Genomic DNA, 15,742 nt, shown 5'->3' on the forward strand with positions numbered 1-15,742 from the left:
GCCGCGCTTAGTAACCCGATGTTTACCCTGGTTACCAGCGTAAAAGTAAAAAAAACAAACAGTACATGCTCACCTCTGCGCGTCCCCCAGCGTCTGCTTCCTGACACTTACTGAGCGCCGGCCCTAAAGTGAAAGTGAAAGCACAGCGGTGACGTCACCGCTCTGCTGTTAGGGCCGGAGCTATAGTGTCAGGAAGCAGACGCTGGGGGACGCGCAGGTGAGCATGTACTGTTTTTTTTTTTTTACTTTTACGCTGGTAACCAGGGTAAACATCGGGTTACTAAGCGCGGCCCTGCGCTTAGCAACCCGATGTTTACCCTGGTTACCCGGGGACCTCGGCATCGTTGGTTGCTGGAGAGCGGTCTGTGTGACAGCTCTCCAGCGATCAAACAGCGACGCTGCAGCGATCGGCATCGTTGTCGCTATCGCTGCAGCGTCGCTTCGTGTGAAGGTACCTTTAGTGAGCTAAACCAATTATCAGCCTTTTGGAAGATAATTGAGACTATAGACAATATGGGGAATACACGGAATGATACAGAGCAACAAGAGAACACTATGAAAATCAGTAAAATATAAATATACACAAAATGATACCCACGTAACATATCACACCATCACACTTGGGATCGGTGAAAGTGCAGTCCTAGATATCTCAAATATTATGACCTTATCCCTTTCTCTGGCATTGAGTTGAAAAACGGCTCTTGAGACACTTTGGAGAAATAGCAGCACCACTGGTTCCACCACCAAATCAATGTAACGCCAAGCTGTTATTGCACCTGACATGAAGACTAGAGGGAGTCGTTTATCATCACGACAACTCCAGGCTGCATGTTGCGCGTACTACTGTGAGACGCTTGTGTGGCCTAAACATGATCCCATGGCAGCAGCTGGGGTGGTATAGATTTGTATTCAGGGGTGCAACATAGGACATTTTTAATTCAGGGTTCAATTATGTGGAATCTGTTCTTTTCAAGAGCACAGTAATCTGAGTGGACAGTTTTGCAAAGACAAATCATGGCTGGAAGACATCAACAGGAAGTGCACATCATACTGAGCCAGAACACCACAGCTCCATACACTGTGTAGTGGCCATTCTCTTAAAGGGAACCTGTCACCACGTTTTTGGAAGATGGGATAAAAATAGCGTTAAATAGGGGCAGAGGTGGGCGTTACATTAGTGTGTGTGTTATGCGTTTATTACCCACCTAAGTTGCCGAAATAACTTTGCAAAGTCTCCGTTTTCGCCTGTCAATCAGGCTGGTCAGGTCACATGGGCGTGGTGTCTTCACCCAGATTTGGCGTAGTTTTCCGTTGGTGGCGTAGTGGTGTGCGCATGCCCAAAGTCCGGAATCCTCTTCCAGGGGATTTAAAATAGCGCGGTGTTCGTTATTGCATTGGTGATCGGTGGGCGCGGCCATCTTCCTTTGGCCGCGCGTGCGCAGAAGCGGCGCTCTGCTGGCCGCGGCTTCAGGAAAATGGCCGCGGGATGCCGCGCGTGCGCAGATGGATATCGCGGCGGCCATTTTCCTGAAGCCGCGGCCAGCAGAGCGCCGCTTCTGCGCACGCGCGGCCAAAGGAAGATGGCCGCGCCCACCGATCACCAATGCAATAACGAACACCGCGCTATTTTAAATCCCCTGGAAGAGGATTCCGGACTTTGGGCATGCGCACACCACTACGCCACCAACGGAAAACTACGCCAAATCTGGGGGAAGACAACGCCCATGCGACCTGACCAGCCTGATTGACAGGCGAAAACGGAGACTTTGCAAAGTTATTTCGGCAACTTAGGTGGGTAATAAACGCATAACACACACACTAATGTAACGCCCACCTCTGCCCCTATTTAACGCTATTTTTATCCCATCTTCCAAAAACGTGGTGACAGGTTCCCTTTAAAGTGAATGTTATCTGGTCTACAGAGAACAGCTGCTATATAGTGTACGGAGCTGGGGTGTTCCGGCTTTGTACACTGTGTACAACCATCCACAGCAGGACCTGCTAACTGTTGTTTTGTGGAAGTGCTAGGTGTTGGACCCTAAATGAGTCTGATAACTAGAGACAAGTAGTTCATTTTGCTCAACCTCGGTCAACGGTCCGGGTCAGTGCTCTTTTACCGTGGACAGGAGCTGCATGAATTTCCTGAGTTTCCGGGTGATGCTTGATAGGCCGGCCTGGCGTGACGTCATCTGTGTGGGGCACAGCTGACATCATGCCAGTCTTGCAAATTATAAGGTGAGCCTTGGATCCCAGAGGGTAAAGAGAGTTATACAGCTCCTGTCCACAGACAAAGAGCAATGATCTGGATGTTGGACCAGGGTTGCGCCAAGCAATCCGCTTCATATTTGATTGGGTTAAGCAGGTAAAACCTCGCTTTGTGTATAAATATAAACACTGAAGGGATGTCACATTTGTTCATGGAAACATGAGAAGCAATGGAATAAAACAGAGAGCGAGAAGATACAGTTTAGATATTAGAAAAAACTTTTTGATGGTGAGGGTGATCAATGAGTGGAACAGGCTGCCACGAGAGGTGGCGAGTTCTCCTTCCATGGAAGTCTTCAAACAGAGGCTGGACAGAGATCTGTCTGGGATGGTTTAGTGAAACCTGCATTGGGCAGGGGGTCGGACACAATAACCCTGGAGGTCCCTTCCAACTCTAACATTCTAGGATTCTATGAATATCATATCAGACAACAAGGGGGGCTAATCAGATTTCAGGGTACACTTTAATATTCAATTATAACATTTGCACAAGTAATTATGTATGAGTATACATTTTACAATATTCTTCATTTTCCTGTATTTGCCCATTTCTACTGGTTTGGGTTTGTAATGAGGAACTTCAGCCATAATATGGGAATAGGATCAGTACAAAGGTAAATTCTACAAGTAATTGTTATGAATTGCTAGTGCTACATTTATTGCATTTGTAGAGATGATGACTTATTGCTTTTTAATTTAATGCCAATTTTGCTGTGCATTATTTTTACTTCCCTAGGCTATTTTTTTTTTAAGCGCTTCCAACTATTATGTGTACGGCTCCATCGCCTGGAAACTTTAGTTTAGGAATTCCAAATCTTCCTTCAAGTTATACTTCAGCCAATCCATCATGTGGAACAAATCGGTATGGAAGTCACGAGACAGCATTGGCACTGGACCAGGATATCTTTTAGGTCCTTTACAGCTGTTCATTGTCCCCCAGCTAATAATGCCCACCTAAATGGTGAAGGAATAGAGATGTTAGTACACACTTTACAGAAGACAATAAAAGATACAAAGAGTGAGTAGAATCCATTGTAATGTCAACCAGGGTTTGTAGAGTAACACTTGTAACTGTAAAGTTTAATTGTATGTTGTTGGAAAGGTAAAGTGTTACCCAAAATAATTGCAGTGGTAACCCTAATTATAGACTTTAGAGGTGACCTGTCAGAGTCCGCTCTCTAGTTCCAATGCAAGTGGTGGTGGTGTACCCAATGTGCATAGGTTTGCTATGTTCAAGAGAAGATTCCAGAAAGAGGTTGCAGCCCAGTGGTTGTGTAGACCCTGGGAGGCACAAGTGCCACATAAACACTGGTGACTTATTAACACACCCACTATCACTTGTAGACAGAAGGGAGGCAAGAACCTTCAGGTGGATTCTCCCTCACTTGTTTACTAAGATGTTAGGTCTCTAAAGAGAAGAAACTCAAGGAAAAGAAAGATGCATCCAACCTGTGCTTGGGGCTTCCTCTTCGTAGACCACCAGGGCATAGATGTAGACAATTGTGCATTTTCCAAAAGAACAACATGAGATATTTTTGGAGCATTGTGGACAACTGACCCAACTTTACACCACTTACCTGAAAGTAACGTTGTTTGTAGGACACAATAAGAGGACCTCCACCATCACCTGAAATAATAAGTGAAGGAGACTCAGATGCATTTCAGAGCTCGTCATACTGTAAAGTTATACCAGGCCCCATCCCAATAATGGCTCACTATTCTTCAGTTCTCCACAAACATTCAGACGTCCATGAGTCCAAATGGAGTTAGAAGGCCCATCTCTACCTAAGGTTGACATAGGTCACTGATATCCAGAATCACAGGTATCTGATCTTTATTTGGTTAGCGCTCTTGTGCTCCTCTAATCTATCTAACTCTGCTACTTGAATTATCCACCTAGTTCTTTTATACTCCTCCGCCTCTCTTCTCTGCCAGTCCCTTTAATGCCCACCTAATAAACTGAGAATTCTGTTTAAAATGTGAATACTAACTTATGATGAGGTCATCCATAATCTGTCCCCTCCATACATAACCAAACTAATCTCTTGTGACATACTCATAAGTAATTCCACAACATTAACCCTCTGTGCTCCTCTGACCCAACATCCTGATACCTTCACATGTGATCTCCGGTCCCCTACATACATCTGCGACCTATCTCCCCATATCTCCCAACATGTACTTGTGGCGCCCCTAGGGGTATTTGCCACAAAAAGTTATTGACACCAAATACAAATATTAAAATAGCAAGACTGCACTACCATCTCCGGCCAGAAGGGGGAGCTCCAGAGACTCCCCTTGATCTATTCTGGTCTGAGAAAAGGATTGGCAGTTGGGTTGAGGAGCTGAAAGTGAGAGGTCGTATAACTGAACTCCTAACAGCCCTATGACGGATTATAGGCCCGTAATACCCATAGTAGGAAAAGAGGAATAGAGAAAAAGGACATTGTGAGAACCGGGTAGCAATAACCTCTACCCAGAATAGGCGCAGAGACGGATACCGGATCCGTGGCTATATTCATTAGAAATAATACAGCAACCGGAAGGAAGTGAGGTGATATCAGCTTCACCAGGGTAAGACGCAGCAACAGACACAGAGTTCAGCGGTACTCCCAGAGGGGGTAAGCCGACAAAAAAAAAGGACTCGGGTTGTCCGTCGAACCAGAGCACAGAAGAGACAGATTGGGTCGGCAGCCAGTTCACATGCAGCAGCAGGGCCATACAGAAACTGCGTATAATAAGAGGTAGAAATCCTGACAGGGTCAAAGTAATTCAGAGTTCTTAAACAGACTCCGGTGACAGTATTGGTTGCAAATCCCTTTTTGTTAAAGTAAACTGGTTAAACGTTTCAGCGCCTCAGTCTTTCATTTGGACAATAGCCATCGATCCAGGATCGGGGTCATCACAGCTGAGAGGACCTGCTGCTGATCAAGTAAGTGTCTGTTCCTTCATGATATCCCTTACACTGTGCATCGCCTGAGGCCACAGCACCGGGTCAAGCCACTAGTGACATCCCCCTCAAGAGACGGACCTCATTGATCTGGTGCTGGGTACCTCGGTCTCCCGGGCGTCACATACTCTTTAGTCCACAACATGTACCCTCCATACATTTCTAACCTATCTTCCAATAGCTCCCTACATAATCTACAGTCCACTCCATGCATCTCTGACCTAATTTCCCCATATCTTCCTACCTGTAATTTCCAACCTCTCCATGTCTCTTCCATACATCTCCAACCTAATCTACTGATACCACCCAGCATGTAATCTCCAGTCCCCTTCATGGCCTCCGAGCATCTCTGACCTAATATCCTGATACTTCCTCAAATGTTCTCTCTGGTCCTCACAAGACCTCCTCCATCTCTCCTTTCATCTGCATCTCACACATTATCTCCATAATTTCTCCTGTGTTTCTCCATTACTCTGTAATTTGCTACCCCAACCAATCAGACTCTCCCCACCCTTCAAGTTCAATTTAAAAATCTCCATTTTCAAGAACAACTATAAACTTCAAAAGACCTACAACCGCTGCACTGATATGTCAGCAGCTCTTCCTCCACACCTTCTGAACCCTTCCCCTGTAGATTGTAAGGCCTTGCCGGCAGAGTCTTCTCTCCCATTGTAGCTCTCTGTCACTTACTTAACCCCCCACACACAAAGGATAGCAGTCAGCTGAATTGTAATTATCTTTCGGCAAATTATTTGGCCGAAAGCTTTGCTCCTGATTCCTCCCGAGGAATACTTGACCCTTGGGTTCTCTACGAGAGAGACTCCTCTGGCGGTGGCTTATCTGACAAAGAATAAGAGGAACGGCCATCAGAAATCAGACATATCGGATCCTTCTCTCTCCCGACATCATTTGTCGAGGGACCCCCAAATACTTTAGACTGTCAGCCAATGGTAGTTTAGTGGGTATGGGGGCCATGTTTTGTTATACTTTTTTTACCTTGTTATGCATTGATATTTGATTGTTATACACTACTAACCCAGTTTTCGTATGTAATGAGCTCTTGGATTAAAGGCGCTATTATAATAATTTGATTAGCTACTTCCCCCTACATTACTTACAATAGACCTGTCACTCGTGAGACTGCTTCGACATACTGTTTATTTTTTTCTAATTCTCTAACTCCCGCCCCATGGAGGTCTAGGCAGCTGCCTACTTCGCGTACTCATCCCAGCTCTGCTGCCATTTCCAAAGCTGTCCCTCTGGATGGACTGACTCTTAGCAGGGTGACTGTGTATATGCACAAGGGTTCGGACTGCCTCTGACAGTTACACGCATGGATTACTGGTGGGAAGCGCCAATGAACACATGGAAAGTTGATATGATTTACCATTGCAGGTTTGTGGATCCACCTGAGGTTCTACTCCACCTGTACATAAGAAATTGTCGGTCACAATGTCTTTAATGTCTGGAATATCCTTGAATGTTTCTAGCTTTTTGGTGTCAGCTAGACAGGCGAGCCTCTGTGGAGGAGAAGGGAGGTTGTCAATGTACTGTAATTTTCATCTCCATCTTTTGCTATTGTGTTATATTTAGGTCCAAAATTCTGTTCTGATTCATTTTAGTTTTATAGCTGTCAGAGCTCAGTTTTTCTGATACAGAACAAAATGTCCTGTAAAGATTTTAATTATGAAATTTAGGCCACTGTAGTCAGCAGCCAAGCGGATATGGGCCAAATTCATTATCAAACTTGTGCTTTTCCTGTCTAGTTTTTGGCATTTTTCACATGTTTTTCATTTGAACCTTAATCTTTCTTTAATTTCTTCCTTTTTAAAGTATATTGTATGTGTCTGCCTATTGCTGTTTTTTTTCTTTATATGTTCACACCATTGTAGGCGATGTTTGGGGTTTCCAGAGATTTTCGTCTCATTCATGAATGGTGAATTTTAAAAACGTTGCTACATTTTTCTGCAAATGTCCTCCAGTGCCTTCCAAGAAGTGATTTTATGTACGTCTGGAATTTTTGTGCAAATTTCTTGCAACGTTTTTACTCTGGAAAGACAGATAGAAGGAGCACTATTGATTTTGAACAAAGTTCGTGAACCACGTGCGTTGTTTTCATGACTCTGGCTCAAAACCAACAATGAAAAAAAAATGCAAATGGTGAATTTTGGGTGCTATGTTTTTAATCTTTCTCTATTCATGAGATATGAGAGGTTTAAAATGGAACCTGTCACCAGGTTACGCCCACCACCATTAGGGCCTTTTTGACTGTATACTGGAATGCTGTAAAAAAGTAACAAATCCAGTTCTGCAGATCCCAAAAAAGACCTTTTATTACACTCACAGGTGGTGCGGTCCGATCTGATGGTCGTCTTGGGCCTTGATCTGGCGCCTCCTCTCTTCTTATGATCACTGTCCTCCTTCATGTGGATGACATGTCCTACGTCATCCACACAGTGTCCTGCATTGTGTTCCTGAGCAGGCGCACTTCTTTTTGTCTGGCCGAGGGCAGTGTAAAGTACTGCACCGGTTTTACTTCCAGGTCATTGGCGCTCTTTGGCCTTTTTCCGGCACATGCGCACTACAGTACTTTATTCTGCCTTCAGCCGGACAGGTTAAAACACAGACACGCCACAATCATTAAAAACATTTTTTGTATATATATATATATATATAAATATATATATATTTATATACCGGTATATAAATTACAGTAGTCACAGTGTTCTGTGAGGAGCAGTGATTTAACACTAGGGTGAGAGATCAACCACACCAACCGAAAACATGAATAGCCAAAAAGTGTATCACAAGCAGAAAATCAATTTAAAAATGCCTTTATTAGGTAGAAATGGCAATAAAATAAAATAATTAATAAAATATGTACGCGTATTAAGACAGGATTACAAGTATATATATATATATATATATATATATATATATATATATATATATATAATTAAAAAAAAGTTATTCCGAAACGCGCGTCGGGGTGCGCGGTGATGGGACGTGGTGACCCTTAAAGGTATATTACATATATTTTCAGCGCTACTTCCCTCTGGTTTGTTTGCACTTTTGCACTTTATATATTTTTGAATAGCATTAATTGCTGTGACTGTATGATCGGTGGAATTTCATGGTCTTATACCTGTTTGTTTAGCCCTTACACTGTGCTCGTTATTTTTGGGACATTTTCAATTAATAGTGTACAATTTTAAATAAAGTGATTGATTTACTAATATTGCACATTATATATATTTTTTTATTTATCCACATTGATTTTGGGAGAATGGATGGAGCCATGTACCATAAAATCCTGAGTAACAACCTCCTTCTCTCTACTAGGACATTAAAAATGGGTCATGGCTGGGTCTTCCAGCAAGAGAATAACCCAAAACATACAGCCAAGGCAACAAAGGAGTGGCTCAAAAAGAAGCACATTAAGGTCATGGAGTGGCCTAGCCAGTCTCCAGACCTTAATCCCATAGAAATCTTATGGAAGAAGTTGAAGCCCCGAGTTGCCAAGCGACAGCGTCAAAATCTTAATGATTTAGAGATAATCTGCAAAGAGGAGTGGAGCAAAATTCCTCCTGACATGTGCGCAAACTATATCATCATCAGCTACAAAAAACATCTGACTGCTGTGCTTGTCTTTAATGCAGGTAACGAGTTGATTAGGAGCGTCTAACTGGTCTGTAGGAGCTAGAACTCTTAATTGTTGGTAGGGGATCAAATACTTATTTCTCACTGGAAAATGCAAATACATTTATATAGTTTATACAATGTGATTTTCTGGATTTTATTTTTGATATTCTCTCAATGTTAAAATTAACCTGCCCTTAAAATTATAGACTGTTCATGTCTTTGTCAGTGGGCAAATGTACAAAATCAGCAAGGGATCAAATAATTATTTACCCCACTGTATAAACAGTTAAGAGTTGTAAATGGTGCCACAAAACAAAATTGTTTTTTTTTCTGCACAGTTCTGATTTATTTTTTCGCATTAAATGACAAAAAATTAAAAAACCTATCCATGTTTGTTATCGCCTTATTCGTACTAACCTAGAGAATTACTGTAGATTTCCAGGTCATTTTTACTGCACATTTTTACTGGTGGAATTCGGCTTTTTTCCCACCATTTCGCATCACTTGAAATTTTTTTCTGTTCTTCATTACATTGGATGGTAAAGCGAATGGTGTCATTCAATGTACAAGTTGCCCGATCTTCTACTAGGAACACCCCACAAAGTGATCCGGGACTCTCGCCACAATAAGGACATTAAAGCGTGGGAGTCCTTGGTTAATCTACCTAAATAAATCTTTTTTCTCATTATTCGTTCTCCTTACCTTACTCCCTCGCTTTATGATCACATCCCTTTGCTCAAGCGCTTTATCCCTTTCCTCTGCAACAAACATGGCCTTCACCAATTCTGACGAGAGCAGTGTCTTCTCTAAGGAAATATAAAATGATATGAGCTCACAAACTTATACATTTTCCATATTTCCGTTCACAAGTGTGATTTCATCTCCAGACCTCCACCACTAGGTGGAGCTGATTGAAGACAGATTTATACAGCTCTCATATAAATGTCTTCTGTGAGCTCCTGAGCTCCCCCTAGTGGTCACTATAGACAGACGGAATATTATATTTTATGGATTAAGTGAGGGACAGCTGAGGATTTGGAGCTCTGTATCATGAGAAATAATCTTTGCTGCCTATAAAGTTACAATCTGCAATTAGTCAGCAAAGAATCAAGATATCGAAAAAATACAAAATTATGTTTAAAGTTGAAAGTCCACAATCCCACCATATAGAATCCTTCCGTCCGACACTCACCATGGTCGCTGCACGTGACAGATTTCCCTCGCTGCTTTAAAGCCCAGGATGCCCCGGATGTACATGGAAGACAGATAGGTCTGCGAGAAGAACGAGCGAGGTTATTCCTGCTGTCTAAATAATTCTATTCAGTCACACTTTATCCAAATAAACTCTAGCTCCAATACGAAGTCTAAATCCTTAGGGCTTCTGTAGTTCCTGTTAGTGCGGCACTGTCTGGATCCCATCCACCAGACTGCTGTGACCGTACTCGCCTGTTCCCATGCCATGGTTGTTCTCCTGTACTGTTAGATCCTCTCTCCACTCCTGCAGACGCCGCTGACTGGACGGAGCACTGGATCTCAGCACTCTGGGGGGCAAGTTAACTGATATTTAAAGGGGTTGTCCACTACTTTCAATTAACCCCCCAATGTATCCCCCCGGGGCCCCTAATGAATTGTGTAAATACCTTCCGTTGCCATTTTCGCCTGGGAGCGGCGCTATGGTGGCGGCTGAGTCCGGGTCACGTGACCCCCAGGCTGCAGCCGCCGCTTATTTCCACCGGTGTCACGTCAATTTCCAGACTCTGGAAATTGACGTGACGTCATGAGCAGGCATGACCAGCCTCCACAGTCAGCAGTCACTCATCAAGAGTGACTGGGCTGTGGGTGGCGCTGGGGGCTGCAGGGCTGTGCTGGGGGGTGGGTGGGGCTAGGCAGGGATGTGCGGGCACCGGGGGTATGTGCGCCGGCACCGGTATGTGTGGGGGTCTGCGTGCAGGCGCTGTTATGTGCGGGGGTCTGCGTGCCGGCGCCGGTATGTGCGGGGGTCTGCATGCCGGCGCCAGGATGTGTGGGTGGTGCTGGGGTCTGCGGTGGGTCTGCTGGCCGTGCTGGGGTCTGCTGCAGGGCTGTGTGGTGGTGGTGGCGGCGGTGGTGTCTCTGTGTGCAGGCTTCGTCCGATGGGACTACAAGTCTCATCGGGCTCTGCCTGCTACAGTGACAGTGAGTGACACATTAGCCAATGATGGGACAGTAGTAGTCCCATCATCCGGCTAATGTGTTGAATGTAAAAAAAAAAACCACACACATATACAGTACATACAACATACACCATGTGGCATGCAACATGTCACAACATGCAACATGCGACGACATGCACCATGTGACATGCGATGACATGCGACGTGCAGCATGCGAAAATGCAACATGCGACATGCGATGACATGCAAAATGTGACATGCAACATGCGACGACATGCAACATACGACATGCAACATGCGACATGCAGCATGCGACATGCGATGACATGCACCATGCGACAACATGCGACATGTGACAGCATGCGAAGACATGCTACATGCACCATGCAATAACATGCTACATGCGACGACATGCAGCATGCAACATGCGATGACATGCACCATGCGACGACATGCGACAGCATGCAACATGCGACGACATGCGACATGCACCATGCAACGACATGCAGCAACATACGACATGCACCATGCGACATGCGACGACATGCAACATGTGACATGCAACATGCACAATGCGACGACATGCAACATGTGACATGCAACATGCGACGACATGCAACATGCGACGACATGCAACATGCGATGACATGCACCATGGAGCGACATGTGGCAACATGCGACATGCACCATGCGATGACATGCAGCATGCAACAACATGCGATGACATGCAGCATGCGACATGCGATGACATGCGATGACATGCGAAATGCAACATGCGGCAACATGCAACATGCGACACGCAGCATGCGACATGCGATGACATGCAGCATGCGACATGCGATGACATGCGATGACATGCAACATGCGACGACATGCAACATGCCACATACAGTACGTACATACATACATACAACATACATATAGACATACAGTACATATAACATAGAGTACATACTTACCATCACTTGTCACTTTGATCCCCGAAGCCAGTGTCATCTGTAAAAAATATTAAAATAATAAACAAACACTATACTCCCTGATCCGCAGAAATCCAATTAAAACGAGTGTCCCACGAAGATCTCCCGTGGAGAACAGCAGCATCAGCTGAACAGGAATACAATGATGGAAGGTATCCTTCCGCAATGTATTCCTCACAATGTATTCCTACGCCCCTGTGAGAAAATAGTCCCTAGTCTCACTTTATGCCATTGCTGTGTAAGAAATTTTCCCAGGCAGCAATTGCCATAAAGTAAGACTTTGAACTCTAGTAACCTCTCAGTGATGCACTGCAGGAGCCATTGTGTCCTGTCAGTGTGTCACTGAGGGTCCTATAGAGCAGTAACATCACCCGATGTCACTGTTCTATAGGGGAGATCGTCGTGGGACACTCGTTATTAATTGGACTACGGCGGACAGGGAGTATACGGTTTATTATTTTACGTTTTTTGCAGGTGCTGAAGTATGGTAAGTATGGTGAAATGAAGAATATTAAAATACTTTTTTCTGGCGGTGTCTTTTTTTTTTTTTAACTCTTTCACTACTATAGGATTAATAATGGATAGGTCTTATTGACGCCTCTCCATTATTAACCCTGCTTAATGTCACCTTACAATAGCAAGGTGACATTAACCCCTTATTACCCCATATCCCACCGCTACACGGGAGTGGGAAGAGAGGGGCTAAGTGCCGGAATTGGCGCATCTTACAGATACGCCATTTCTGGGGTGGCTGCGGACTGGTATTTGTAGCCGGGGGGGCCAATATCCATGGCCCCTCTCTAGGCTATGAATATCAGCGCGCTGCTGTCTGCGTAGCCTTTCTGGCTATAAAATATAGGGGGACCCCACGTCATTTTTTTGGGGGGTCCCCCTATTTTAATAGCCAGTAAAGGCTACGCAGACAGCTGTGGGCTGATATTCATAGCAGGCTACAAATATTTGCCCCCGGCCGTCGGTTTTCCCCCTCTGGCGCATTTTTTCTTCTTTTTTTTTGTTTTTTTACTGAAACATTGTTCATTAACCCCTTTCTGCCAGCTGACGGAATAGTCCGTCAGCTGGCAGTATCCCCCACTTCGCGGTGGGCTTCGGCGGTGAGCCCACTTCAAAGCCGCAACATGTCAGCTGTTTTCAATACAACCAAAAATTTACATGATCGCTAAATGGCGTAGTGAGAAAAAAAAATCAAAAGACAAAATTATGTTTTTTTTGTCGCTGCGACATTGCATTAAAATACAATAAAGGGCGATCAAAAGAACGTATCTGCACAAAAGTGGTATAATTAAAAACGTCAGCTCGGCGCGCAAAAAATTAGCCCACACCCGACCCGATATCTCAGATAATATAGACGCTACGCTTATCAGAAAATGGCGCAATTATTTTATTTCTTTTTAGCAAAGTTTGGAATTTTTTTTCACCACTTAGATAAAAAATAACCTAGACATGTTTGGTGTCTATGAACTCGTAATGACCTGGAGAATCATAATGGCAGGTCAGTTTTATGCTGTGTGCACACGTTGCAGATTTGGGTGCAAAATTTTCTGCACAAAATCTGCATCTCCTTGCAGAAAACGCAGCTGCGTTTTTTATGCATTTTTTTCACGGTTTTTGCGCGGTTTTGATGCCGCTTTTTTGTGTGGTTTTGATGCAGTTCTTGGTGCGGTTTTCGGTGCGTTTTTTTGCGTGGTTTTGATTCAGGTTTTTTATGCTTTTTCATGCAGTTTTTGGTGAAGTTTTGATGCAGTTTTTGGTGCAGTTTTGATGCAGTTTTTGGTGCAGTTTTTGGTGCAGATTTTGGTGTGGTTTTGATGCAGTTTTGATGCAGTTTTGATGCGTTTTTGGTGCATTTTTTGCACGGTTTTGACGCATTTTTTAATTTTTTTTGCGCGTTTTTTGCGCGTTTTTTCTTCTGGGCTACGTCGCAATCCGTCGTTATGGGCAAAAAACGGATCCTGCAAATGTGCTTTCAGGATGCGTTTTTTGCCCATAGACTTGTATTAGTGACGGATAGGCACACGTCGCATCCGTCGTGCGACGGATCCGTCGTGTTTTGGCGAACGTGACGCACAAAAAACAGTTCAATGTAACTTTTTTTGTGTGACGTCTCCGCCATTTCCGACTGCGCATGCGCGGCCTGAACTCCGCCCCCTCCTCCCCGCTCATCACAATGGGAAGCGGATGCGTTGTAAAACTGCATCCGCTGCCCACGTTGTGCTAAATTTAGCACAACGTCCGTCGGTACGTCGGGCCGACGGTTTGCGACGGCCCCGTACCGACGGAAGTGTGAAAGTAGCCTTACATCGAAATTAGCTGCAGATTGGATTCTGCGTACTTGTAGTCCCATCGGATGATGCCTGCACCTACACCCCAAAAGACCCCCCCGCATAGCCCCACACACCCGAACAGTCCCGCACACACCCGAACAGCCCGCAGACCCCGCCCGCACACACATACACGCACACAGTCACCTCCCACACACTTCCCTCCTCCCGAACTGCAGCGTTTCTCAGACCCACATCCGCAGCAAAACTGCAGATCTTTTTTACATCTGCGGTTTTGCTGCAGATGTGCCCGACTCAATGAAAGTCTAAAGCCGGAGTCACACTACAGCGAGATGCGGCAGAGTCTCGCAGGTTAAAAACCAACTCTGGTTTGACTCCCTACCCTTCCCTTTCCTTCCCATGTCCCTCCCCACAACTGCCCCTTGTTTTTTTTTTTTAATAAATTCTTCTTACAACCATTTTGGTTCGCAAATCCGCAGCCTTGTAGCGTTATCGTTGTGGTTTATTACAATTGTATTTATGTTTGTTTGTTTTCATATACTTTTACTATTTCTGAAAATACAGTATTTACCCTTTTTTTTTTTTTTCCTTTCCTGTTATATTATTGAAATTTTCTAAATAAAGTGTATAAAAAAATAAAATAAAATACAAGCTCTGGCACCGGCACTCCAGAGCGGAGCGTGCGGCTCCATGTATTGCTATGCAGCCGCACGCTCCGCTCTGGAGTGCCGGTGCCAGAGCTTGGTTTTAACCTGCGAGACTCGTCCGTATCTCGCTGTGTGTGATCCCGGCCTAAGGGTATGTTTCCACGTTCAGGAAACGCTGCGTGTTTGATGCTGCGTAGAGCCGCAGCGTCAAACACACAGTGTCCAGATGTTACAGCATAGTGGAGGGGATTTTATCAAATCCCGTCTCCACTATGCGTGGTAACATGCACCCGGCGGCCCTGCGATTCCGGACATGCGGCGCTTCTTTTAAGACCGCAGCATGTCCATTTACCTTGCGGCGATGCTGCGCCGCCGCAAGGTAAAACACAGGGCCCTATGTGTGTGGTGCGATGATGCCAAATTTGTGCAATTAACACATCCGGCATCATCGCGTCACAGGAGGGGGCGGAGCTTAGGGCAGAGCGGGTTTGCCGCTCCGTCCAAACCACCGGCCATCCTGAAGATGGACACGTACCCTAAGGATGCAGAAACGCTGCAGTCCGGCACAAAAGAAGTGACCTGCTGCGGGAAAAAAAAGCTGCGTTTCGGTGCGGCCTTTTCCGCAGCATGTGCACAAGTCTGCGGCTCCCATAGACTTACATTGGTTGAGCACTACACTGCGGATTTGATGCAATTCTGTGCAGCAAAAAACCCTGCGGATCTGCAATGAAATCCACAACGTGTGCACAGCCTTAGCATTTAGTGAACCTAGCAAAAAAGCCAAGCAAAAAACAAGTGTGGGATT

The 15,742-nt window shown here is 44.8% G+C and overlaps 1 protein-coding gene across 1 annotated transcript in view; it reads right to left on the bottom strand.

Annotated features, from left to right (window-relative positions):
* Positions 1-2,713: 2,713 nt before the first annotated feature.
* LOC143806107 (complement factor B-like) overlaps positions 2,714-15,742 on the bottom strand; it is a 144,615-nt gene continuing 131,586 nt past the window's right edge. The window contains exons 14-18 of the mRNA XM_077286064.1: positions 10,053-10,132; positions 9,563-9,666; positions 6,606-6,738; positions 3,846-3,895; positions 2,714-3,222 (exon numbers count right to left, since the gene is read on the bottom strand). Coding sequence (XP_077142179.1) covers positions 3,064-3,222; positions 3,846-3,895; positions 6,606-6,738; positions 9,563-9,666; positions 10,053-10,132 — 526 coding nt within the window. The 3' untranslated portion in view covers positions 2,714-3,063. The remainder of the gene's footprint in view (positions 3,223-3,845; positions 3,896-6,605; positions 6,739-9,562; positions 9,667-10,052; positions 10,133-15,742) is intronic.

The sequence above is a fragment of the Ranitomeya variabilis genome, chromosome 2 (assembly GCF_051348905.1).
Source record: "Ranitomeya variabilis isolate aRanVar5 chromosome 2, aRanVar5.hap1, whole genome shotgun sequence".
NCBI classification, from domain to species: Eukaryota; Metazoa; Chordata; class Amphibia; order Anura; family Dendrobatidae; genus Ranitomeya; species Ranitomeya variabilis.